This window comes from Toxotes jaculatrix, chromosome 19 (genome assembly GCF_017976425.1).
Source record: "Toxotes jaculatrix isolate fToxJac2 chromosome 19, fToxJac2.pri, whole genome shotgun sequence".
Classification (NCBI taxonomy): Eukaryota; Metazoa; Chordata; class Actinopteri; family Toxotidae; genus Toxotes; species Toxotes jaculatrix.
In genome coordinates, this window is record NC_054412.1 from 430997 (window position 1) to 456700 (window position 25704).

The 25704-nt window shown below is 51.1% G+C and overlaps 2 protein-coding genes across 4 annotated transcripts; both read left to right on the forward strand.

Moving 5' to 3' along the window:
- The first annotated feature begins 1195 nt into the window (after window positions 1-1195).
- Window positions 1196-9867, forward strand: mboat2b (membrane bound O-acyltransferase domain containing 2b). Its single transcript, XM_041063997.1, has 13 exons — window positions 1196-1375; window positions 4058-4203; window positions 4462-4539; window positions 4968-5063; window positions 5147-5202; window positions 5338-5392; window positions 5627-5810; window positions 5979-6171; window positions 6418-6521; window positions 6605-6669; window positions 7115-7247; window positions 7358-7509; window positions 7855-9867. Exons 1-13 carry the CDS (start codon window positions 1286-1288, stop codon window positions 8024-8026), a joined length of 1524 nt encoding a protein of 507 aa, XP_040919931.1. The 5' UTR covers window positions 1196-1285; the 3' UTR covers window positions 8027-9867.
- A 620-nt stretch (window positions 9868-10487) lies between these two features.
- kidins220b (kinase D-interacting substrate 220b) lies at window positions 10488-25683 on the forward strand. 3 transcript variants are annotated; one of them, XM_041063994.1, is made up of 30 exons: window positions 10488-10655; window positions 13429-13587; window positions 13746-13844; window positions 14039-14137; window positions 14360-14458; window positions 14662-14763; window positions 14905-15003; window positions 15125-15322; window positions 15729-15827; window positions 15931-16029; window positions 16147-16245; window positions 16357-16534; window positions 16924-17088; window positions 17166-17345; window positions 17431-17596; window positions 17709-17860; window positions 17967-18256; window positions 18406-18546; window positions 18669-18906; window positions 19171-19259; window positions 19412-19556; window positions 19792-19954; window positions 20126-20304; window positions 20503-20738; window positions 21091-21213; window positions 21554-21583; window positions 22396-22533; window positions 22672-22770; window positions 23147-23377; window positions 23484-25683. In XM_041063994.1, exons 2-30 carry the CDS (start codon window positions 13456-13458, stop codon window positions 24678-24680), a joined length of 5265 nt encoding a protein of 1754 aa, XP_040919928.1. In that variant the 5' UTR covers window positions 10488-10655; window positions 13429-13455; the 3' UTR covers window positions 24681-25683. The 3 variants fall into 3 exon arrangements, with proteins under 3 accessions (XP_040919928.1, XP_040919929.1, XP_040919930.1); XM_041063995.1 differs by having other exon boundaries at window positions 13432-13587; XM_041063996.1 differs by lacking the exon at window positions 21554-21583.
- The last annotated feature ends 21 nt before the right edge of the window (window positions 25684-25704 follow it).

Here is a 25704-nt window from a genome sequence, read left to right on the forward strand (position 1 = left end):
TGTGGAGTGCGGATGAGGATTTAGTTCATGTTGAAAGAATTGGTTGTGAATGAAAAGCAAACGGACCGGATCCGGATCTGAAGTGAACTGTCTTCGCTCCTGAAACTAACACACGTGTCAGGACTAACCTCAGTTTGTGGTCTCCTCAGTCTGAGAGGACTCAGAGGTCCAGAGCGTCCTCTGAGTCCTCTGCAAGACGTCGAGACAATCCAGCAGCAGACATGATGCTGGACCAGTGAGGACTCGGGCCCCAGCAGCTGAACAGGCCTGAATGCAAAGTCACAGCTCAGCAGGAGAATCAAGGCTCCGGTTATTAAGCAGATGGAGGTTCTTTTCCTGTGGAACCTGTTTCCAAACTCAGCACAGCTAACTACTCTCTAACACACGTATCACACGTCAACATGTGATGCTTCCTTTACATCACATCACAGCTCACACAGTGCATTCGTTTGACTGGCTGATCTGAATGTGTTGCATCCAAACGGTGCCCAGTGCGTACGCAGAGAATGGTCACATGACAAATCATAACATACAGAGGCACAAATCCAAAGCCTCCGTCTGCATTACAGAAATGTCCCGTTACGATGGACAGCGTCATCTGTCTCTGCTGCATTCACACAGAATCACGTTCAGATAACAGACCCGTCAGGTGGAGTCACCATGATCAGTTCCTGCCTCCACAGAGACAAAGACACGACGCTGTGGACGTTCAGTGTCAGCAGCTGTGGCCACTTCAACATGGTCCCAGTGTCTGAGGCAGGGCCACACGCGTCAGGCTCCAGCAACACAAAACCACCAGAGAGACACAGAACGTTAGGCTGTCTGGGGCTGTTACTCCTGTGTCGGAGGGGTGGGGGCCTCATGTCTGTGCCCAGGGGCCCACAGAGCCACAATCCACCCAGGAGCAGAACAAACATATTTTGGGAAGAACAGGAGGGGGTGGGGGCAGAAGAGAGACAGGAGATGGGAATATGAAGAGGATGGAGAGAGGAGGGGGTGAAGGACTGAGGGGTGGACAAAAGAAGAGGAGAAAGAGGAAAGGAATAAAGGGGGGAGGAAGGACCAAAAAAGATGAATGTGGGAAGAGGGGGGCATCCGATGGAGGAGGGAGGAGACAGACGGGGTGAGGAGGGGGAGGAGGAACAGGAAGAAGAGGAGGAGGGAGGAGCATCATCGGGACACACAGACGCACGGACAGACGGGGGAGTCACGGAGCCTTCGCCGCCGCCTCTAAGCTGCTGCAGCCGGACACAGAAGCAGCACACCCGGCCGCAGACACGGAGCCATGGCCGCTGAGGGCAGCCAATCCACGGCCTGCACCGGCTCCAGCCTGCTGCAGCCGGTCAGCGAGATCACCAACCTGCCGCTGGACCAGGTAAGACCCACCGGGACATCTCCTCCGCATCAGCCCGGGGGCCGAGACTCCGAGCCCGGAGACCGGCTGCTGTGTCTCAGAATCACGGCGTTAAAAGAGCCATGCCCGGCCCGAGGGCGAGAGAAAAAACGGCTCTGATAAATAAACAGGGCGGGTGAGACAGACGGTATCCGCGACGGGCACGTCCAACATGGATGGAGGCCTCGTTTCGGTGCGGAGATGGGATGTGGTCAGCTGGGATGTGAACGCGGACGGTAACGGTAACGGATTGGAGCTCCGCTTGATGTTTTTGTCTCCGGGTGTCGGTTTGGAGCAGCAGCGGCAGCAGCGTCTGGTTTTCCTGCAGATGTGAGGAGTGAGACAGCAGCTCTGCTCAGAGTCAGCGCACCTCCCCCTGTTCACTCTGACCAGCATCAGAATCTCCTCAGCCGTTTGACCAGGATCTGTCCGAGGGACACGGAGAGGACACCGGACTGTATGTTACTGTACAGCATCGGGTTCACTCCTGAACGTGATATACGAACAGCAGTGTAACAGGTAGACGTTCCCGCGCTCTGATTGGCTGAGAGCCAGGCCTCTGGTCACTGAACCGGATCCTGATGATCCAGATGAAGGATGGGGATTGCTCTGGATCACGTGACCCACATGGTTTGCTGATCTGCTGCTGATTCTGGAAATAAATTCAGGCCTGGTACCAGCTGTGTGTACTGGTTTTACTGGGAAACACTGAGCTCTGACTGGTCTCATGTCTCATGATCTGTGTCCTGCAGCCAGATGCTGTTTCAGTCCAGGCCTTAAACAACACTGACACACGGTCTTCAGGCTGGGGGGGGGCAGTTCATATAGTGTGGGTCTATTGATGACGTGAGTAGTTACTTTAATCGATTGTCTCTGCTTTAGTGATGCACTTAATTAAATTACCACAATCCAAATCCACACAGTGAACCTGGAGCCTGAGGGCCCCCTGAGGGGCTGTGGCCCCGGGGCCCTGCTTTGCCCTGTGGGTAATCCAGTCTCTCGATTATCCACAGTGACTCTCCTGTCCTGGTCCGTCTTCAGGACCAGACGTTTGGTGTCTTGTCCAGCGTTGATGGTTCTGTCGAAGGCCCAGATGCAGGAACCACCAGCACCGGTCATTTCCCTCCTCAGTGGAACCGAGCGTCTGTGGTAGAACTCTGAGGCGTAATCGCTCAGTTTACACAGCGTTCATTATTAATGAGCAACACATCAACAAGCGTCGCCTGTTTCACTTTACAGCCCGATCAGATGTTACACTGCTGCAACCGCTGCTGCAACCGCTGCTGCAGGTGCTCCGCCTGAGGCCGGCAGTCCCAGGTACCCTGTCTCAGAGTACTGCGCCCCGTCTCAGAGTACTGCGCCCCGTCTCAGAGTACTGCGCCCCGTTTCTGAGTACTGCGCCCCGTCTCTGAGTACTGCACCCTGTCTCTGAGTACTGCACCCTGTCTCAGAGTACTGCGCCCCGTCTCTGAGTACTGCACCCTGTCTCTGAGTACTGCGCCCTGTCTCTGAGTACTGCGCCCTGTCTCAGAGTACTGCGCCCTGTCTCAGAGTACTGCGCCCCGTCTCTGAGTACTGCGCCCTGTCTCAGAGTACTGCGCCCTGTCTCAGAGTACTGCGCCCCGTCTCTGAGTACTGCGCCCTGTCTCAGAGTACTACAGTTCTTACTGCCTAAACTGAACCAGCTCTAACTCCTCAAACTAACTTGGTGGAGTTCTGCCTGACAGGACGAACTCAGGGCACCGTGGTCTCTGAGGAACATCAGATCCGGTGATAAACTGATGTGTACAGTGATTAATCCCTTTGAGCTGAAACAATGAGCTGATTGATCGTCTGAGCTGTTATCACCTCACTGTCCTGAGCTGCTTCAGGGGACACTTTTAAAGTAACGTGGGTTTGGACGTTTGCTCCGGTGCGTTGGCAGGCTTGAGGACCATCTGTTCATTCAGTAGCTAATGGTCTGACTCCTGAGATGAGCTTTCAGTCGGTGCACATGGTCATCATCTTAGGGAGAAGTTTTGTTGTCCAGGGCTGAGTCTGAAGGGCATGAGAGACAGTTTAAGGACCAGAGTCTCTGTTCTGGTTCTGAGTACAGAACAGATACTGAGACAGAGTCTGAGCCAAGCAGAGAGTCACAGAGCTGAAGCTGTTGTGTAAACTGAGCCCAGGATGAATGTGATCCATCAGAAACCACATCCTGAGAGAGAGCTCAGCACTCCGCAGCGCTGCCTGCAGATTGAACCGTGTGATTGAGTCTGACGCGCTGTAACGCTGCTGCACGCCAGGGCCAGATGTTTCTCCACAGCTGGAGGATTAACGGGTTAATGTGTGGACACACGTGAAAGTGAACAGTCCGGTTTACATGGAGCTTATGATCAGTCTCACACAGCCTTCGACAGAGAGGTCAGAGGTCAGCCCGAGACATGTAAAAAGAGACGTGAGTTCAGTTAAAGCATGCTGACTGCAGCTGCTGAACATGTTCAAAGCCACGCAGGACCCGATGGCTTCACGATGGCGTTCTTCCTCTCTGTCACCTCCGGAGATTTATTTCTGATTAACAACAAAGCTACGGTTACTGAGTCCTGTCCTGAGACTGTCGGGTCTCATGGTCCCACATGAATTAACCTGCAGGTGTGTCCTCTGTCCCTCTGTGGCTGTCTGCAGGTAAACTTTGTGGTATGTCAGCTCTGTGCTTTGCTGTCGGCCTTCTGGTTTCGTCTTTTCCTCCATCCCAGTAAAACCAGTCCCTTCATCAGACATGTGGTGGCGACTCTACTGGGACTCTACTTCGCTCTGTTCTGCTTTGGCTGGTAAGTTGGACGCTGCTGGTCTGTCCTGACTGATACGCTCTCATCATCAGAGAAAATTACACCATACATTTATGAAGTGTGAAGATTTACACGTTCAGTAGGAACCAATGAGCTGAGAGCCTCAGACAGGAGGGAAGTCAGGAAGAGACGCACCGAAAAGAAAAGCCCAGGCTGATCCTGCACAGCTTCGTTTGTTGTGTATTACAGTGAAGAGTTTGAGTGTTGGAGGTGAACCCTCGGAGCTGTTCTGTGTTCCAGGTACGCTCTTCACTTTCTGGTTCAGAGCGGACTCACCTACGGCATCATGATCCTGACCGGAGTCGAACACATGCACAAGTAGGTTTCAGAGTCGTCACGTCGCCGCTGCTGTGTGCGTGTGTGTGCGTGTGTGTGTGTGTGGTAGTGTATGAAAGGACTGAGCTCGTCTGAGGCTCTGCTCGGTGTTTGGACGGATCTGATGTGGAGACATTAAACCGACAGAGCAAGCAGCAGCAGCTCAGAGGTGGACAGAGGTGGACAGACACTCACTTCAGACATTAACCATTTTGTTATATAATAATAATAAATGTGATAATTTAATTTCGTTTTCTTTAGGGAGAGAATTTTGATTCTTTGGCAAATGTGAAATTAAAATTCAAACTTTTTTGTTCTGCTGGTCACATTGATATAAAATATCCTGATCTTCCTCCTGAACCTGTCGGATTTCAGTGATCCTCTCGCGCCACCCTCAGGCCAAACGAGCGTTTCCTGTGGTTCATTTCCAGGTACTGCCTGCTGGTGGCGCTCAGCTACCTGAGCCTGTGTCAGATCACTCGAGTCTACGTCTTCGATTACGGCATGTACTCTGCAGACTTCACCGGGTAAGATCACTCTGCCTGAGCTGTGTCTGTACCTGCATTTCTCCTCACTCGGTTTAACGCTCACTGCTGTTGTTCTCTCTCAGACCCATGATGGTGATAACACAAAAAATCACCAGCCTGGCGTTTGAAATCCATGACGGTGAGTGTGTGACTGCAGGAAGCTTCTCAGGATGAGCAGGCTTAGTGGAAAACGGATATTTGCTGCTCAGAGCATCAGTTTCTATTCTGTTTTTATTTGTATTGTTGTTTGTATTTGTCTGTGTCGTTCGTACAGGGATGGCACGGAAAGAGGAACATCTGACTGCAGGGCAGAAGATTCTGGCGATAAGGTTTGTTTCAGACTCACAGCTCGAGGTTCAGCAGCATCAGTCTGTGCTTCAGTTAATCATTAATAAAATAATAATTAAAACTTATTATTACACTGAGAACATTTATAGTATTTATGTGGGACGCAGCTGAACGAGCCTCGAACAGCAGAGCTACAGCTCGGCTGTACTGGGACCACACTGTCCGTCCTTACTGGTTCAGCAGTGAACCAGTGTGTTTGTGTGTGTGTGTATCAGGAGGATGCCCAGTCTGCTGGAGTACTTCAGCTACAACTGCAACTTCATGGGGATCCTGGCCGGACCCACCTGCTCCTACAACGACTACATCGCCTTCATCGAGGGACGACCCTGTCGCTATAGAGACAAGGAAGCTGACAGGAAGTCCAGCAGCAAGCTGAGGCAGAGCGAGCCCTCACCAAACGTAGGTCACATGACTGCCGCTCTGTCAGCTGGGATGTTCTGTGCTGATGTGTGTTCTCCACCTGGTGAGGAGGATGTGTTAAACTGAACAGACCGTGTGTGTGTGTGTGTGTGTGTGTGTGTGTGTGTGTGTGTGTGTGTGTGTGTGTGTGTGTGTGTGTGTCCTCAGACGGAGGTCGTCCGTAAAGTGGCCACTTCCTTCTTCTGCCTCCTGGTCTTCCTGTCGGTGTGTAAAGTTTTCCCAGTGGAGCGAAACATAGACAACGACTTCATCGCCAACACGCCGTTCTACGCTCAGGTGGTCTACCTGTACCTGTCCATGCTGACCACCAGACCGAAGTACTACTTCGTCTGGACCCTGGGTGAGAGCCTGAAACCTGATCCATGTTTCTGAGCCTGATTCTTACAGCATGTTTCCGTGCACAGGTGTTTTTATGCAGGTGAAATTTACACGTGAACAGATGAAAAGGTGAAAGTGACAAAATCAGTGATGCACAGGTGTACTCCAGTGCTCTGTGACATCACTGTTGGGTGTGGTCACAGGTGCAACAGACTGAACAGACCCGTCTCACCTGTCTAACACCTGTCTTTATACTCTCTAACCTCAGCTGATGCCATCAACAACGCCGCCGGCTTCGGCTTCAACGGCTACGACAGTGACGGCGTTCCTCGCTGGGACCTCATCTCCAACCTGAGGATCCTCAACATCGAGGTCAGGACCGTCGCTGTTCTCAGATCTGTCCCGGAATCAGTGCTGCACTCTGATCAAACTCTGGTTTACTGTTTTTCTTCCAGTTTGCCACCAGCTTCAAAGTTTTCCTGGACAACTGGAACATTCAGACAGCTCATTGGCTCAAAAGGTCCGACCACGTTTGTTCTGCTCTGATTGTGTCTCGTAACATTAATGATCTGCAGCAGAGCCACACGGTGCCTCAGAGGGTCAATACTCAATGCTGCCACCTGCAGGTGGACCTTTAACACTGCTTCCTCTGCACACACTTCACAGTGGTTTCCATCCTAACTTATTCACACACACACACTCACACTCACACAACAAATTTTCTGCTCTCAAATTCCCAACAGTCTCACACTAAAAGTTAAAAAGGCATCACACATATTGCCTACACTTCCATTGTGTGTCAGCTGTTACACACCGGTAAAGGTTGGAAACCCACTCCAGAACAGCTCAGTCTGCGTATAAGACAGCAGCCGTGAAGTCAGCTGATAGTCACACAGCAGCAGGTGGTGGAGATGCTGCTCTAACACTTGTCGTTCATCTTGTGACCTCTGACCTCTGGTTGACAGGGTGTGTTACGAGCGATGTCCGTACCACCCGACAGCAGCCACCTTCATCCTCTCAGCCATGTGGCACGGAGCTTATCCAGGCTACTACCTGACCTTTCTCACCGGCATCGTCGTCACACTGGCCGCTAGAGCGGTGAGCGCCCCAGCTAACGTGTCTGTGCTAACGAATTAGCTCACATTATGCTAAATGCCACCGGGCTTTTACTGTGTGCAGCCACCTGAATACATGATTTGTCCCCTCAGGTCAGACACAACGTTCGGCCATATTTCCTTCAGTCACCTTCCCATAAACTTGTCTATGACGTCATCACATGGGCAGCCACTCAGATCGCCATCTGCTACACAGTGGTGCCTTTCGTACTGTTGTCCGTCGGACCATCGATAAAGTTTTACAGGTCAGTATGTCAGGCAGGTTCAGCTATGTGTCAGCAACATTTACCTTTGTCTCAGACAGGTTTAACATCACATTTCACATCAACAGCTTAGAGGTAATTATTACTGGACATTCTATTTGTTAAAACTCCAATATAACTGACTTTAAATATACATGACAAGCATGGTTGGAGCCCAACACTGAGAAAACAACACCCTGATAAAAAGCAGTTTTAATCATTTTTACGGCCTTCATCACTAACTATCATACACCATATCTCAGCACTGAATGTGACACTGGTCAGAACCCACCTGAAACCTCTCCTCCAATCAGCCTCTTCACCTGTTTTCCCCTCCCTCCTCTGCAGGTCCTGGTACTTCAGTCTTCATATCGGCTGTGTCCTGCTCGCCATTGCTTTGCCTGTCAAACCGAGACATCTCCGACTCAAAGACCAGCAGAAAAACTTCCCCAAGGAGCCGGTCCAGCACCACCCGGAGGCTACAGAAAGCAACTGCAGCCAGAAGGAAAAAACTACATGAGACAGAGGACAAAGCACAGTCCTGTACGACATTATATTTCCATTCACTTGTATAGAAAGACGAGGAGATTAATCACATCGAACGGACCTTCTTCCCGTCTGGGGTTTTATTGGATTCATGGGATGATGGACTCGAAAACAGGTCTTGAACTTTGAAGGCCTGTGTTGTACTTGATGAAGCTTTTTCCCTACAAATGACTGCCAGGAACAGAAGTTCAGAGGTTCATACCAATACTGCGATGATGGAGGATAAAATATATATAAAGTACACATATATACTGAACTGTCACGGCCACCTGTGAAGTGTTAAACTATCATTCTGGTCAGAAACCTGCTGATTGTTCATCTGCAGGAATGAATGAGTTACATGAAATGAGAATGAGAAAGTGGTGAGTGAGGGGATGAATGAATGAGCAGGTCAGTGAGTTAGTGCATTAAACAAGTGAACGAATGAGTAAAGAAGCAGAAGAAAACGATCTTTTCTCCTCCACATTCCTCTGATTTCACAGACTGACTGTCATCGTGTTATAATCTATTAAATCACAATGTCACAGTGTTCATAGAAATGAGTTCTGGAGAAAGTGCCAATGATTATTCCACTCAGTCGCCTTAGTTGTTTGTTTTGTTTTTTACAAGAAAAAGAAAAATCCTATTTACTCTTTCTTGATGTGTGAGCGGCGAGGAGGGCGTCGTGTTTACATTTGTAGATGTCAGTTTTTGTCAAGTAGTTATTTGTGTAATCAGCACCACTTTCTGATAAGGCACCAGCTCTAAATGGTTCATTTTATGGCACACAGGCCAACAGCCAGTCACTTTTTGTATAAGTTAATAAATGGTTATACCATAATGAATCTGCAGTTGTAAATGTTAATAAGCAATTTATAGTGGCTTTTGGTCCAGATGTCCTGCAGAAGATAATTGATCAAACAGTCCATTGAAGACGTCTCCCCAACGAATTAAAGAGATAAAAAGATTCATGGCTTATATCTGATCTGTGAAACGTTAGTGAATGATTTATTAACCATTAATAAAGCCACTAATTACAGCATATAAACCATGTATAAATGCTGCCTTATCAGAAAGTGGCACCATGTAATTTATGTAATTTAAACAGATGTGGTTTGGTGTAAGACACACAAGAGAAGACGAAGAAGAAACAAAGCTTCGTAAAATTTTAAGAAATGAGCTTAAACTGTAAAATTCAAACGTCCATAATGTGAACATTTCCACTGTTCAATCGTTTGGTTCAGCTAATCGTTCAGTTTACAAGTTAAAATGTTTGGTACAAGTAATGATTCAAATTAGAGTTTCAGTTGAGCTCGATGTTTTTGTTTTGTACCGTGCCATGTTAGAACCAGCTAACGTGACACATGTTAGAACCAGCTAACGTGCCATGTTAGAACCAGCTAACGTGCCATGTTAGAACCAGCTAACATGACACGTTAGAACCAGCTAACGTGCCATGTTAGAACCAGCTAACGTGACACATGTTAGAACCAGATTCCTTCTAACCATATTTTCTTGATGACCTCCTGTTGCTCTTCATCAGGGTCAGAAGGTTACGAGAGGACAGAAAGACACTTTGGATTTTACTGTCTGTTCATGCTTGTTGTTGAAATCAGGAAAGCACATTTCTGTTTTCCTGTTTCCACGTTTGTATTTTCAGTTATGTTAAGTTTGAGTTATTTCTTAAATCATTTCATGACAGCTGGTTGAGGATGTGACACTGCTGATAAATACAGAGGCTGCACAGTTAATGTTCTCACACCGAACCACACACCTGTCTGTAGCTTGGATATGGGCAGTATATGTTTGTTTGTTATTTGTAAATGATGTGATTAAACCTTGGATTATTTTGACACTTGATACTGCAGGTGTGTTAATCTGTGCTCACTGATCTTTTATAGCTATAATGGAATGGCTGTGTGGTGTTTATGGTCATCTGGAGGGAGTGTATGTCCCATCAGGCCTGGAAATGATCACCCAGGGAAGGCGCTATGCAGAGGGGTCTGTGGGCTATTTTGCTTCCACAGTGAGCTGGACACTGCTAATAAATGGATGGATAAGAGTTTTAGGTGGGAATAATAACTCACAGACTGGGGCTGGGACAGTTCTGGAAGATAAGACCTGACCTCCTGCATACTCTCACTCACACTAATAAAGTGATAGTGCAGGCTGAGCAGAGTCCCTCCTCTCACACTGTTATTACATCTGTCCCTCAGATGAGCAGCTAAAATGGTGCTAGCTTTATGACCTGGCTAACTGAGCTGGGTACACCATGGCTGCAGGTGTATGAGGACTGAAGGTGAACTCAGAAACAACTTTTTAAAGGTGGTTCTATTCTTCTGTTGTTTTCTGTGAACTTTAAGGAAGCGGGCACTGCCTGTGCTTTTATTTTGACAGCAGTGAACGGAAGTGGCTGTCTCGTTGTGGCGGGCTTGACGCTGTCGGTGCCTGTAGGTTGTTGTTCTGATCAAAATGGCTGCTGTCGCTGGGGATGGAGACTGAGCCGCGGCTGTCATCCGAACACAGGCCGAGGAAACGCAGTCAAACCCGCTCAACTACCGCCACCGGAACCCGGCTGGAGCCGAGCCCGGACCGCCCGATCCGAATCCGATTCTCTTCTCGAGGTAAAGCGGTTCTTTTGTTCCCGGTGGGTCCGTCAGCATCCTTCCCTGTCCTCATCAGGGTCTGATGGACACTTGTCGCGTCGCCGAATCGATGAGAAAAAATACGAGTAACGGCTGTGTGTTCGGTCTGTGACGGTCCGCGGTATAACACCGTGAGTCCGGCGTCGGTCGGTTTGATTCGGTGTCCGTGCTGGTTCGTGTCTGTGGGCTGAACGACCGTCGGTGGGTCCGCGGACCGCGACTGACAGTGAAGGTTATTCCGGTTACTGCGGTGATTGTTCCGCTGCAGGCGGAGGAAGCGCGAGACCGCTGAGCTGTTAGTGCGGACAGTAACGGTGATACGGTCAGTAACGGACAGTAACGGTGATACAGACAGTAACGGTCAGTAACGGACAGTAACGGTGATACGGTCAGTAACGGACAGTAACGGTAGGTAACGGTGATACAGACAGTAACGGTGATACAGACAGTAACGGTAGGTAACGGTGATACGGTCAGTAACGGTGATAACGGTGATACAGACAGTAACGGACAGTAACGGACAGTAGGTGATACAGACAGTAACGGTCAGTAACGGACAGTAACGGTGATACGGTCAGTAACGGACAGTAACGGTAGGTAACGGTGATACAGACAGTAACGGTGATACAGACAGTAACGGTAGGTAACGGTGATACGGTCAGTAACGGTGATAACGGGGCGTGGCCTCTTTCTGCCTGGAGACTGGCGGTGAAACCTGAGCGTGTCCGGGTTTGAACGTGTATCTGCTGTAATGAAGTGAACTGTCTTTATAAATAAAGCTTTGGTTTCAGCACAGTTACAGCTGACTCTGTGACACTGGGCTGTAACTGCTGATCATATCGATTCATCGATTATGTCTGATAACGGAGGAAAACGTCCGTCACAGAGCGACGCTCTTAGATCGAACATAACAAAATCAATCAAATAATACTAATATTTAATAATGATTTACTGCCATATATGGTAAAATAAGCATGAAAGAAGCTGTAAACAGCAGACGTTTGGTATTATTGATTAGAAAATAAGTATTATTTGATTATCAGAGCAGCTGCTGATCTGTCAATCAACTGATGGATCAATGGACTGATACTGAACGAACCGACAGGCTGTGAGTTTAACCTGTGGCAGTAACTGCTGCAGTGCAGTCCACCTGTTACCTGTGACAGGTCACATCACGTCATGTCTGTTACTGAATGTCAAGAAAAACTGTCACTGAGCAGCGTTGGACCAACAGTCCAGACACACAGTGGACAGTCTAACACAGGAGCTGATGAAGCAATGAACCGATGAAGTGATGAAGTGATTGCTGCAGCACTGGTCTCAGTCCTGAGGCCTTTCAGCAGAGTCTGTGTGATCTGAGCTGCTAACAGAACCACCCCAGGGTTCACTGATCACTAATCAATAACCAGTAATAAAGATAACAGAGTCCTCTGCTGATCTCAGATCTCAGGTTTCAGATTTACTGCACACACACACACACACACACACACACACAGAGGCGTTTCCATCGTCTGAGCTTGGACTCTGACGCAGCTCATCTTCCTCTGCTGTGCTTTAACGGCAGCGACTCAGCTCCACCTGCTGTTTCACCTTTAAAGGACCAGTCTGCCTGTTTCTGCTCGTCTCAGAAGGACGGACTGTTGTTATCATGATAATATCACTGTGATGCAGCTCCTCCCTGTTACAGACAGGGACAGGACACGTGGGGCGTCTGGTCTCTGAAGGGATCCTGGGAGACGTGACCTCATTTGGGACCAACTGAAGGGACATTAGAGACAGCTGTGTTCTCAGCAGCAGCCAAATTACTTTAATTTGAAAAGACTGGAAAAATGAAATAAAGCCAGTGCTGAGTTTAAAGCAGCTGCTGATTTCAGAGGAAGGAATGTTAAACTGTGAGTGGAAGAACAGACAAACATCGTTTAACCTCACCAACACGAAAACGTTTCTATGGTTTCCTGCAGCTGCAGAGCGAAACGCTTTGCATCCTGTTAGAAAAGAGCTGGTGTTAATGGTCACTCTTCCCCTGACATAGTGACATATTACTGACATGTATTTGATTAATGAAATAAATTGCTGCTGACTGAGGAAATGTCACGTTTTATTTTGAAGGTCCAGTAGTTTCCTGATAAACCGGACGAGCCGCTCAGACAGGTGGAGGTGATGCTGAGAGATAAAGCATCAGAAGCTTCAGTGAATAATGTGACTGTACAAAGAGGCTGTTTCCATGGTGACCGCGGCTCTCCTGATTGGTGGAATTGTGGGTCGTGTAGTTTAATAAAGAATTCAGCTGAGTTTCTCCACAAAGCTGCAGGAAAGACTTCACTGATCTTCAGAGGGAAACTGATAACGAAGGTGAAGCTGAGCTCTGATTGGCCGGTGGCGTCTACGCCAGCTCCGCCGTTTTCTCTCAGGCTATTGAAGTAATATCAGTCGTCCGACAGAGCTGAGGGAAACGTCTGCGTGCTGATCTGAGGTCAGGTCGGGTCTGCACGTCTGCTGTGTGGCACGCTGAGGGTCAGACTGCAGCCAGACTCTGGATCTGTGCTGAGCGACACCCTGTGTTTGCATGAGCCTGAGTGTGGATTGTGACACGTGTGTGTGTGTGTGTGTGTCAGGAGTGAATGTGATGGTCAGTCACCAGCAGATTAACTCATAATGAACGTCAGTCACAAGCACAAAGAATAAATGTCCCTGTCAAACCTACGTCGAGACGCTGCAGGCACTGATGGGCTGTGATGCTGTCTCCTGTCAGTAGGGGGCGTAGTGACAGACCGACAACATGGACACCACCACATCCATCAAGATGACCACCCTGGCCATCCAGAACCTGTTCAGCTATGTGGAGGAGGAGAACCTGGCTGCTCTCAAAGCTCACCTGGACCGCTTCAAGGAGGTGGACGGACGGAGCGATGTACGTGTGTCTGAGTATCACAGCGTGTTTTTTACAAAACGAAAAAAACATTTTGCTTATTTTGTCATTTTAGCTGCGTGAGTGAACTGTTACTTGGATTCATGGTTTTCATCTTTGTTGTTTTTTTTTCTTACCTTGTTTGTTGTGTTTGTGTACAGAACGGTCAGACTCCTCTGATGCTGGCGGCCGAGCAGGGCAGTCTGGATATCGTCCAGGAGCTTATCAGGAGAGGAGCCAACGTCAACCTGGACGACGTGGTGAGTAAAACAAACGCACACTGGCCCGCTGCATCAGTCAGCATCTGCATTTCCTCTGATGTTTCATGAACTTGGGTGATTTCCTTCCCTCGCCTCCTTCACTCTCCCCTCTGAACCTCGGATGCTGTGGTTGCCAGGAAACAGAGTGCTCTTGTTGCCATGGTAACATCATCTGTGTGTGTGTGTGTTGTCAGGACTGCTGGTCCGCTCTGATCTCTGCAGCTAAAGAAGGCCATGTGGAGGTGGTGAAGGAGCTGCTGGAGAACAGCGCCTACATCGAACACAGAGACATGGTGAGAACAACACGAACACCTGGTGCTGGTTATATATCACATGTTATTATCACATGTTATTATCACACTGTTTGAATGACAGCAGTTCACTTCTGTGATATCAGGGTTAAACAAAGTCATTGAACCAAGGACATGTTAACCAGGTGAACTACAGCTCAGTCCCATCATGACGGGATCACAGGGGCTGCAGGGTTAAACTGTCTCTGTGTCTCTGTGTCTCAGGGAGGATGGACGGCTCTGATGTGGACAGCTTACAAAGGTCGCGTGGAGGTCACCGAATTGCTGCTGGAGCACGGAGCCAACCCCAACACTACAGGACAGGTAACACACATGTGCTCCAGGCTGCACCTGAGTGCGGTCAGTCACATGACAACAAACACGCAGTGTAACACAAAGTGGAATAAAATGAATGATGATGTTTTCTGAGCTCTAAGGTTCAGAGTGTGTTATATACACTGACACCCCCCTCCTCCCCCCCTCCTCCCCCCTCCTCCCCCTTCCTCCCCCCCTCCTCCCCCTCACAGCAGTACAGTGTGTATCCAATCATCTGGGCCGCAGGTCGAGGACACGCAGACATCGTCAAACTGCTGCTGCAGAACGGAGCCAAAGTCAACTGTTCTGACAAGGTGAGCAGGTGCTGCACGGCACACGGCAGGTAAAGTTCTGATGTTTTCACACAGGTGCACAGGAAGCAGCACGGTGTGCGCTGGCTGCTCAGCTGAACACGTTCAAATTTAAAACTGTGTGTGTGTGTGTGTGTGAGACAGTATGGCACCACCCCTCTGATCTGGGCGTCCAGAAAAGGACACTTTGAATGCGTGATGCACCTGCTGGAGAACGGAGCGGACGTTGACCAGGAGGGGGCGGTATGTTCTCACCCTTCTACACACATACAGCTCTTTCTGTTACGTTTAGCACGACAGTATGAATGTTTGTCCTACGCGTCCTGTCAGATCAGACAGACAGAGTTGTCCTGTGTCTCGTCAGAACTCGATGACGGCTCTGATCGTGGCGGTGAAGGGCGGGTACACCGAGGTGGTCAAGGAGCTGCTGAAGAGGAACCCGAATGTCAACATGACAGACAAGGACGGAAACACAGCCCTGATGATCGCCGCCAAGGAGGGCTACACCGAGATCGTCCAGGACCTGCTGGACGCCGGGACGTATGTCAACATCCCAGACCGGGTGAGACACTGACGCAGCCTCACAGGAAAATATCCCAACACGACCAAACAGACGGTTCGTTTGGAGACGGTGTTAGCTGACTGTGTCTCTGTCCTCAGTGTCCTCTCTGATCCGTCTGCTGGCACACGTACAGCAGAAGTTAGTTTACTAACGTTGTGTAGGTGTTTATGCATTTAATGCTGTACAGGTGTGCACACAGCGTCAGTGTTTGATGATGTCCTGTGTGCGTACGTGTGTGTGTGCGTGCGTGTGCGTGCATGTGTGTGTGTGCGTGTTGGGTGCGTGCGTGTGTTGGGTGCGTGCGTGTGCGTGCGTGCGTGTGCGCGTGCGTCTGTGTGTGTGTGTGTGCGTGCGTGCGTGTGCGTGCGTGCGTGCATGCGTGCGTGCGTGTGTGCGTGTGTTACAGAGTGGAGACACCGTGCTGATTGGAGCAGTGAGGGGGGGTCATGTGGAGATCGTCAGAGCTCTGCTGCATAAATACGCCGACATCGACATCAGAGGACAGGTGAGAGCAGGAGCGGTGACATCACTGTGGGACGGTGCACTGTGTTCCTGTAACATGAGTGTGACTCACAGCGATGAGTCCGTGTCCCTCTCTGTGTTTCCAGGAGAATAAAACAGCTCTGTACTGGGCTGTGGAGAAGGGAAACGCCACCATGGTGAGAGACATCCTGCAGTGTAACCCTGACACTGAGACCTGCACCAAGGTGAGACTCACCTGGACACACCGGACAGACCACACCTGCTGGTAATGATAGGTCTGATAACGGAACTCAGACACGGACGTTTTATTGTGAAATTGTGTCTGCTGCTTCCTGTCTCAGGACGGAGAGACTCCTCTGATCAAAGCCACCAAGATGAGGAACATTGAAATCGTGGAGCTGCTGCTCGATAAAGGAGCCAAAGTGTCGGCCGTTGACAAGGTGAGGATGATACAGAGAGATAGATCACCTCCTACTTCCTCACCTCCTACTTCCTCGTGTCGGCAGGGATCAGTGTGACGTTCCCACTCACTTCTCGTCCTGTTTTTCCAGAAAGGAGACACTCCGCTCCACATCGCCATCCGTGGCCGTAGTCGCCGCCTGGCCGAGCTTCTCCTCAGAAACCCCAAAGATGGCCGCCTGCTGTACCGCCCCAACAAGGCGGGAGAGACGCCGTACAACATCGACTGCAGCCACCAGAAGAGCATCCTCACACAGATCTTTGGAGCGCGTAGGTTCACTGAAGCTCGGAGACGTTTGTGAGACGAGTGAAAGCTCTGAGACTCCGACCGTGTGTCTCAGTCTCACTCTGACGGTTCACACAGTCATTCCTTTACTCTCAGAGTGATGAGGAGACGTCACAGACGCTCCTGACCTCTGACACTCTCTGAGCAGTGATCAGGATGGTAGTCTGTCAGTAGGTAGGCTGATGATGCATCTCCATCACAGGTTACCATGGCGATACACCACAGGTAACCATGGTGATAGAGAAGAACCTAAGTTTACTCTGTTTCCTGTTAATATTTTCTTTATCAGCATCTGATTCCAGGTGATGGGCTAACACATGAAAACCAGTGACAACAGCAGCCACCCCCGTCTGCACCTGTCTGTCCCCCACAGGTCACCTGTCCCCCACAGAGTCTGACGGAGACATGCTGGGTTATGACCTGTACAGCTCTGCACTGGCCGACATCCTGAGTGAACCCACCATGCAGCCTCCGATCTGCGTGGGTCTGTACGCTCAGTGGGGCAGCGGCAAGTCCTTCCTGCTGAAGAAGCTGGAGGGTGAGTGGACAGACATGCAGACACAGGACGCTCGGCACAGAAATACATTCTATATTAAGCTTCCCGTTCGTCCTCAGACGAGATGAAGACGTTCGCCGGGCAGCAGATTGAGCCGTTGTTTCAGTTCTCCTGGCTCGTGGTCTTTCTGTCTCTGCTGCTCTGCGGCTCCGTCGCCGCCGTCCTCGGCTTCACCGTCGACCCCAAACTGGCCATGGCCGTGTCCCTCAGCCTGCTGGCTCTGCTCTACCTCTTCTTCGGTAAGATACGACACGTAGCCGTCCACGTTCAGACGGAGCCGGTCTCTGTTCCTGTGGGGTGTAAATGAAGTGCGTTGTCTCGTAGTGGTGGTGTATTTCGGTGGGCGTCGGGAGGGAGAGAGCTGGAACTGGGCGTGGCTGCTCAGCACTCGGCTGGCCCGTCACATCGGGTACCTGGAGCTACTGCTGAAGCTGATGTTCGTTAACCCGCCGGAGCTGCCGGAGCAGAGCACCAGAGCTCTGCCTGTCAGGTGAGTGACGCCGCAGCCTCCTCAGCAGCCCCACCCACTACCTGTTCATCTGTAGGAGCAGAAGATTAAAAACAGTCCACTGGGCCGACTGACCCTCAGGATCTGTCTGCAGGTTTCTGTTCACAGACTACAACCGTCTGTCCAGCGTCGGAGGGGAAACGTCCATGGCAGAGATGATCGCCACGCTGTCCGACGCCTGCGAGAGAGAGTTCGGTTTCCTCGCTACACGTCTGTTCAGAGTGTTTAAGACCGAGGAGACACAAGGTAAAACACACAGAGACACACAGAGACACACAGAGACACACACACACTCACTCTCTCTTCTACAAATCAGTAACTCACCTTTAGTTCTGTCCATTATCTGTCTCAGGTAAGAGGAAGTGGAAGAAGACGTGCTGCGTGCCGTCCTTCATCATCTTCGTCCTGGTGCTGGCCTGTCTGGTGACTGGCATGGCGCTGCTGGCCGTCTTTAAGGTGGACGGGGAGAACCGCACGGTGAACGCTGTGCTGATCGCCATCGCCAGCGTGGTGGGTCTGGCTCTGCTGCTGAACTGCAGGACGTGGTGGCAGGTGACCGACTCTGTGCTGAACTCTCAGAGGAAGAGGCTGCACAGCGCCGCCAACAGGATGCACAAACTGAAGAGCGAGGGCTTCATGAAGGTGAGGGGCTGTTCACGCGTTCCGTCTGCAGCTGTGGACAAAGCGATAACATCAGACACACTGTGTGAGGCTCTTATTGTGAAGCAGGGACGGAAAACGTCATCCGAATCAACTAACAGCGACATGTGACCTTGGGTGTCGTCCTGCAGGTCCTGAAAAATGAGGTGGAGCTGATGGCGAGGATGGCGAAGACCATCGACGGCTTCACGCAGCATCAGACGAGGCTGGCGGTCGTCATCGACGGACTGGACTCCTGCGAACAGGATAAAGTTCTGCAGATGCTCGACACGGTGAGGACGCCGCGCTCACCAAACCTTCAGTCTTCATACAGTTTGTGCCGCCTGGTGGTGTGACACTGTGTGACAGCAGTAAGAGGAGGAAGTGTATTTGTTTGACTGTTCTCATCCTGCAGGTCCGGGTGTTATTCTCCAAAGGTCCCTTCATCTCCATCTTCGCCAGCGACCCGCACATCATCATCAAAGCCATCAACCAGAACCTGAACAGCGTCCTCAGAGACTCCAACATCAACGGACACGACTACATGAGGAACATCGTCCACCTGCCCGTCTTCCTCAACAGCAGAGGACTCTCCAGCGCCAGGAAGATGTGCGCTGCTGCTCCGGCGAACGGAGACGCCACCAACGCTGACGGTAACCATGGCGATAACTCACAGTAACAGTGCTCCACGTTGTTTCCTCTGAACAGTAAAAGCACGACAGTGGATAAAGACAGAATTCATCACTTCCTGGTAGTGAACGGATGATCAGACTGTAGGTGACGGTGCAGTGGACTCAGGACCACACGATGAACCTTCCTCTGACGGAGTTTAACCTCTCTGTCCCTGTCTTAACCTGTCCTCTGACGTCTTTATGACCTCACCTCAGTTTCCTCTCTGTCTGTCTCTCTGTCTGTAGGTTGGCATGAGGAGTTGGACAGGAAACTGTCTCAGCACAGTCTGGGAGAATTAACCAAGTTTGGAAGCAAGACAACGCTCACACGCAGGGTGAGACTGTGTGTGTGTGTGTGTGGTGTGTGTGAGTGTGTGTGTGTGTGTTTTTGTCGTATTAAGTGCAGAGTGAATGTCAGTGATCAGCCTGTTTACTGATGACTGATCAGCTGACGTGTGGTCACGTGACCTGCGTGCTCTGTGTTCAGGACACGTACCGGCGGCGTCAGGTGCAGCGCTCGGTGACTCGCCAGATGTCGTTCGACCTGACGAAGCTGATGGTGACGGAGGATTGGTTCAGCGACATCAGCCCTCAGACCATGAGGAGGCTGCTCAACATCGTCTCCGTCACAGGTCTCTGGTCAAACCCACGTCTGACTGCATGTCCACGACACTGGACCAGGGTCTGGAATCAGTCACGCACACGTTCATACCACACGTTCATCCTGGATGAACTGATGATGTCTCATGACTCCATGTCCCACAGATTCCTGGTCCACACCAGCGCTCTCTCTGTCCTCTGTGTCTCTGCCTTCAGTGTCCTCTCAGCTGTAAACAAACCCGCCTCTTGCCGTCTGTGCGTGTGCAGGTCGTCTGCTGCGAGCCAATCAGATCAGCTTTAACTGGGACCGTCTGGCATCGTGGATCAACCTGACGGAGCAGTGGCCCTACAGGACGTCCTGGCTCATCCTGTACCTGGAAGAGACCGACGGAGTCCCCGACCAGGCCACGCTCAAGACCATCTATGAGAGGTCAGAGGTCACAGTCAGGCTGCTGGGGAACTGGAGCTAAACGTTTGATTCTGTTTTAAACCATGAATTTAACCTTCGTCCCTTCGTCCCACCTGTGAGGTGACTCAGCTCGTCTCATCTGGTTTTTATGATGAACCGAGCAGCAGCTGACGTCAGCGTTTTCTCCGGCAGAGTGTCGAAGAACATCCCCACCACCAAAGACGTGGAGCCTCTGCTGGAGATTGACGGAGACGTTCGGAGCTTTGAGGTCTTCCTGTCGTCACGAACGCCCGTCCTGACGGCCAGAGACATCCGGACCTTCCTGCCCTGCACCGTCAACCTGGACCCAAAACTACGAGAGATCATAGCAGGTAACACACAAAGTACTGCCACTGATAACACTGCACCACACACCTGGACCCTGAGCTCACAGCAGGTGCGATGGATGACGGCCACACCTGCTGCCTGCGGGGTTTCAGCACTGTCTCCTGCAGGTGTCTCATCAGTACCGCACACCTGTCTTCAGTGCTGTCTGTCTCATCCAGATGTTCTCTCTCTGTTTGACCCAGATGTCCGTGCAGCCCGGGAGCAGATGAATGTCGGCGGGGTCACATACCCACCCCTCCCCCTCCAGGAGGCTCAGCCCCGCCCCTCCTCGGTCTACAGTCAGGTGTCCTCGGCGTGCTCGCCCTCCGCCTCCTTCACTGGACCCTTCAACCAGCCACCGGGGGGCGTCGTCTCTCCGCAGCCTCACAGCAGTTACTACAGCGGCATGGCCGGACCGCAGCACCCGTTCTACAACAGGGTGAGTACAGGCTCCGCCCACGGACATCACCTGATGATGTCATTCACATTGACAGGTGACAGCTGGCGGCTCAGGTGAATCTTTCACCTGACTGGCTGAGCAACAGGTAACGCTGTGAGGTCATCACACCGTCACAGCTGCAGACTGTTTCCTGCACACCTGCTTCAGTTCACCTTTTATGATTTGTGTTATGCTTCAGTGTGATTCAGCTGCGGCTGTGATGTCAGACGAGGCTCAGGTCAGCTGACTCAGAGCGACAGCAGAGATTTTAAGTTGCCTCCGTCTCGTTGTTTGATGTTCAGATCATCTCCATGAACTTTATTTTGATTTTCTGCCCCTCCCCCTCCTTCAGCCATATTTCTCCCATCACCTATACCAGCTGCCACGCCCACTCGTGGCCGCCTCCTACCCATCACACCTTCATCCACGCCTGCTACCTAAACCCTCCTGCAGCAGGGACGCCGGCGCTGCGCCTGTAAGTACAATGAAGAGCTGAGACTGAAATCATGTGACGTCAGGTCACAGACAGTTCTGAAGCAAAGGAAGAACCAAACCTGAGAAACACAAAGAAGGAATCAATACATCAAATCAATACGTCAAATCAATACATTATTTATTTCCCAGCAGCGTTTTCCTGTGGGGGGGGGGGGGGGGGGGCGCTCTGTACCTCAGGACGATCTTCACCTTTCACTGCTGATCACTGTCACTCAGTCTTTCCTGTTATCATCTGTTTTCCTGATGTTTTCTCTCCACCTGTTTCATTCCTCACCTGTCTGTCTCTCTGTCTCTCTGTCCATCTCTCTGTCTGTCTGCAGTATAAAGTTTCATCTTTGAAAAGGAAGCAGGTATTGAACTCTTTGACCTCTCCTTAACATGACCCTCCTTCCTTCCTTCCTTCCTTCCCTCCCTCCCTGCCCTCCCCTTGCTGCTATCTGCCTTCTACAGCTCCCAGCATGCACCTTGCATGGACTAGCCTATAGCTTCAGTAAAGCAGCTGACTTGGTTTTGAAACCTTTGGTTTGACCTTTGACCCTGTCCTAAAAACTTACTGCTTGTCCCCAGAGCTGCCCCCCCCCCCTCCACAGAGGTGTCCCCACACCCCTCGTCCTCTGCACTGTAAAAAATGTCCATTTAGCAGCTGTTAGTTTGAAATGAAAGTTTCCGTGATGCTCAGGCCCAGATGTTATTTCATGTTTTTACACACTGGTGCAAAAAATGGAGCCTGAAGTTTGAAGTTTCCAGATTAAGATCAGGAAACATGTGATCAAAGAACCCGTGAAGAATCTGAAGACACTCATAAAGAACTGTGACGTAGAGTAGAACATCAGCATAAACACGATGAGGTGGAGGTGAACGTTACTGATGAAGGATGAATTTATGTGTCTGTATGTTTTGTGAGCTTCAGGGTTCTTGTGTCTGTAACGTTGGGAAATGCAGGATCAGGTGTTGTGTTGTTGTTGTGTATTTGTAGACAGTGTGGAGCAGAAACTCGTCACTCACGTCTCCACAGTCACTGGATCGGTCCTGATGGTTCCGTGTCACGTCTCTTCAGACTGATTCCACAAACTGGAAACTACATTTAAAACATTTAACACTGAGTTTTAAAGATGTCTTACTGGGAATCCTGGGAATCAAACCTGTGTGTGTTCGTGTTCAGGGTTCGGCCTCCATCGTGTCGGGCGCTCCGGCCATCCTTCTCAGCTCCATGACGACGGAGGCCGTTTGTGAGCGCGTGCGGCAGATCGAAGGCATCGACCAGAGCATGATGGGACAGTACACCGCCACCATCAGGAAGGTCAGTGCCACAACCCGACACAGCGACCAAATCCACTGTTACACCGGGTCTTTGATCATGTGATCATGTTCTGGCTGCGTGGAGCAGAACACGTCTGTTTTCATGTGTTCATTCAGATTTTCTCCGTCTCGTTCTCAGGCCAACGTTAACGGCAGAGTTCTGTCTCAGTGTAACATCGATGAGCTGAAGAAGGAGATGAACATGAACTTTGGAGACTGGCAGCTGTTCAGAGCCACGGTGAGTCCACACCCTGAGAACACAGACACGATGCTAACACGCTAAACATCCTGCGAAAACGTCATCTGCACTCTGAGGCTCTGCAGCTGACGCCACAGCCTCAGAGTGATGATGAACAAAGCTCTGCTGTTTTATCAGTGGTCTCAGTAAAACTCCAGTGAAAACACTGAACGAAGCAGTTTCACGTTAAAAACCGGTGTTTCTCTGACGCTGGGGGGACAGGGGACATCTGGAGGGGCTGTGCTCTGCTGGTTTCTGACTCTGGTTACAGATTATAGTTACTGCGCGGTTAGAAAAACGGTGACTAATGTCTGAAATGTGAAATTCTTCCTCTCAGTCCTGACTTTTGTTTCCTGTCTCCTCCGTCCTGCTGCAGATTCTGGACATGCGTCACATTGAGAGTCAGGTGCTGCACGAGGAAGCAGCCAGTGAGCAAGGCAGCGTTGTCGGTGGCCCCATTGAAGCAGGGAGACGAGCCGTGGCTCCGCCTCACGCCGGTGCCGCCAACACAGATGCTTCGCCGATGTACAGCTTCAACCTGAGCTTCGAGGAGCTGAGCACTGTGGGACTGGATGAAGCAGCGCGACACGGGAACATGCAGTGGATGGTAAATACACTAATACGCTCACAGAAAGGGCGAACGGTGGAGTCAGGTTTCTGACGGGTAAAGATGCCGCAGACTCAGAGATCACAGAAAACTCTTCTGTCCTCAGGGTGGAGCTCATCGAACCGCCAGCATGACCAGCCTGAACTCCCAGGAGTCGTCCAACGACATCTCCAAGCTGACAGACAAGCAGCAGGCCGAGTATCGCAACGCCTACCAGGAATACATCGCCCAGATGGCCCAGTTGGAGATGGGTGGCGGTGGTGGGGAGAAGCCCGTCCAACCGCAGCCGGGACAGTTCATGACATCATCGTCCGAGGACAAGAACAAGGACGGCGCTGAGCAGGATGGACGCAAGCCCTTCACCAAGAGGAGTGGCAGCAAGCCGGCGGCAGACAACACCGACTTCACCTCCAATGGCGACGCCCTGGACCCCATCACGGAGGAGGATGAGAAGGGCGACCATGGATCCTCCAAGTCCCTACTGACCCGTAAAACCTCAGCCGAAAGAGGCGGGCTGTTCCAGGGTGCCGCCGACCTGAAGCTAAAGGCCGGCGGAGGACTGCGCTACCAGAAGCTGACCAGTGATGACGAAGAGTCTGAGGAGTCAGATAACGCCCCCCTGCTGAAAGACGGCAAGAAGGTGGGCGACCCCAAACTTCCCGGAGGCTCACTGGCACTGAAGGGGAAGGACTACCTGTCGGACGCCATGCTGGACAAGAAGGACTCGTCCGACTCTGGCGTCCGCTCCAACGAGAGTTCGCCCAACCACTCGCTGCAGGACGAGGAGGCGGACCTGTCGCAGCTGGAGAGGGCCAACCTGATCGAGCTGGACGAGGAGAGCCTGGCCAGGAAGCGAGGCCTCCCCAGCAGCCTCAGCGGCCTCCAGGACCCGACCGTCGCCCGCATGTCCATCTGTTCGGAGGACCAGTGCAGCCTGCTGGCCAGCAGCCCCGAGGAGAGCTGGCCCTCATCCAAGACCTACAACCTGAACCGCACCCCAAGCAACGTGACGCTCAATAACAACACCAACGCCCAGCAGGGCAACCGCCCCCGCCAGCCTGCAGAGGGCTCCACCTCCTCATCCAACCCCACCTCCTCGTCCTCCACCGGTGATGTCATCATCTCCCCAAGCTCCAGGACCACCGGCACCTCCGGGAACGCCACTACCAGGCCAGGGCCGAACAACGAGAACGTCCGAGTGGTTCACCTGAAGAGGGGCCTGAAACCCGGAGACCCGCCAGAGATCTGCACCGTGTCCTCCGACACCGTCACCTTCGGCGAGGAGCGCGAGAGCATCCTGTGACCTCATCAGGATGAAGAGAGCACTGAGGGTCCGCCAGGAGCCGCCTCCCTACCCCCTGAACCAATCAGAAGCTTCTAATGAGATCTGGAAACATTGGACAAGTTGTTTGAAAATTTGTCAGTAAATCTGAAATATTTTGGCCTGAAACACAAAAACCAGTGCGACTGTGGGTAACATGAGGCGGGGGGCTGCTGGTGGACTCTGGTTTTAGTCGTGTGGTTCAGTGGTGTGAAACGCATGCTCACAGCTGTAGTCCGTAGATAAACATGAAGCTCAGTAGTGACGTAGATTCGAGTTTAACTAGAAGCTGCTGCATGTTGTTATTGTGACGTGTGTCAGTCGTTAACCTGGAGGCTGTGATGTGCTGCTGCTGCTGCTGGAGCTTCACACACACTGAAAACTTCTCTGCACCACTGAATCTTCAGAGAACTTCAGTGTGTGAGAAACTTAATGTGTCAGGAATCAGTGTTAACTCATCGTTAACCTAAGTTTACAGTGTTGATGGTTTTTATGTGTAGAGGCAGAAAGTTGTTTCTAGATTTGTGTTTTATTTTCATCCTGATGAACAAAGCAGCCGTGGTTTTGTTCGTGGACTCGCTGAGACTGAGATCTGGGCCCGATCCGGTCCGAGCTGCAGGTGAATCACTGACTGGTTTCAGCCTCGGTTCCCTCAGAGTTCCGTGCAGTCAGTTTAAAACCATCAGATCAGATTTCAAAGCAAACATGTCAAACCTGTGTGAGACCGGAGGTGAGTTACAGACAGACGGTTCCGCCGGCCTCAGGATCAGATCTCAGCGTGTCGTCGTGTCGCCCGAGCCGAAGCTGCATGAAGCTGCATGAATCTGCATGTCGATGTCGAAGCCATCGTAGAGTTTTCGGTGTTGTACCGTGTTCGTGGTCTCAGTGCTCTCACCTTCCACACCTGGAGTCATGTGACTCGTGCTGTGAAGGTGGATGAATCTGTCCTGCACTCAAACTGAAATAAACTAACTCTGGATGTTGAACGTTGATTCTTCTTCGTGAC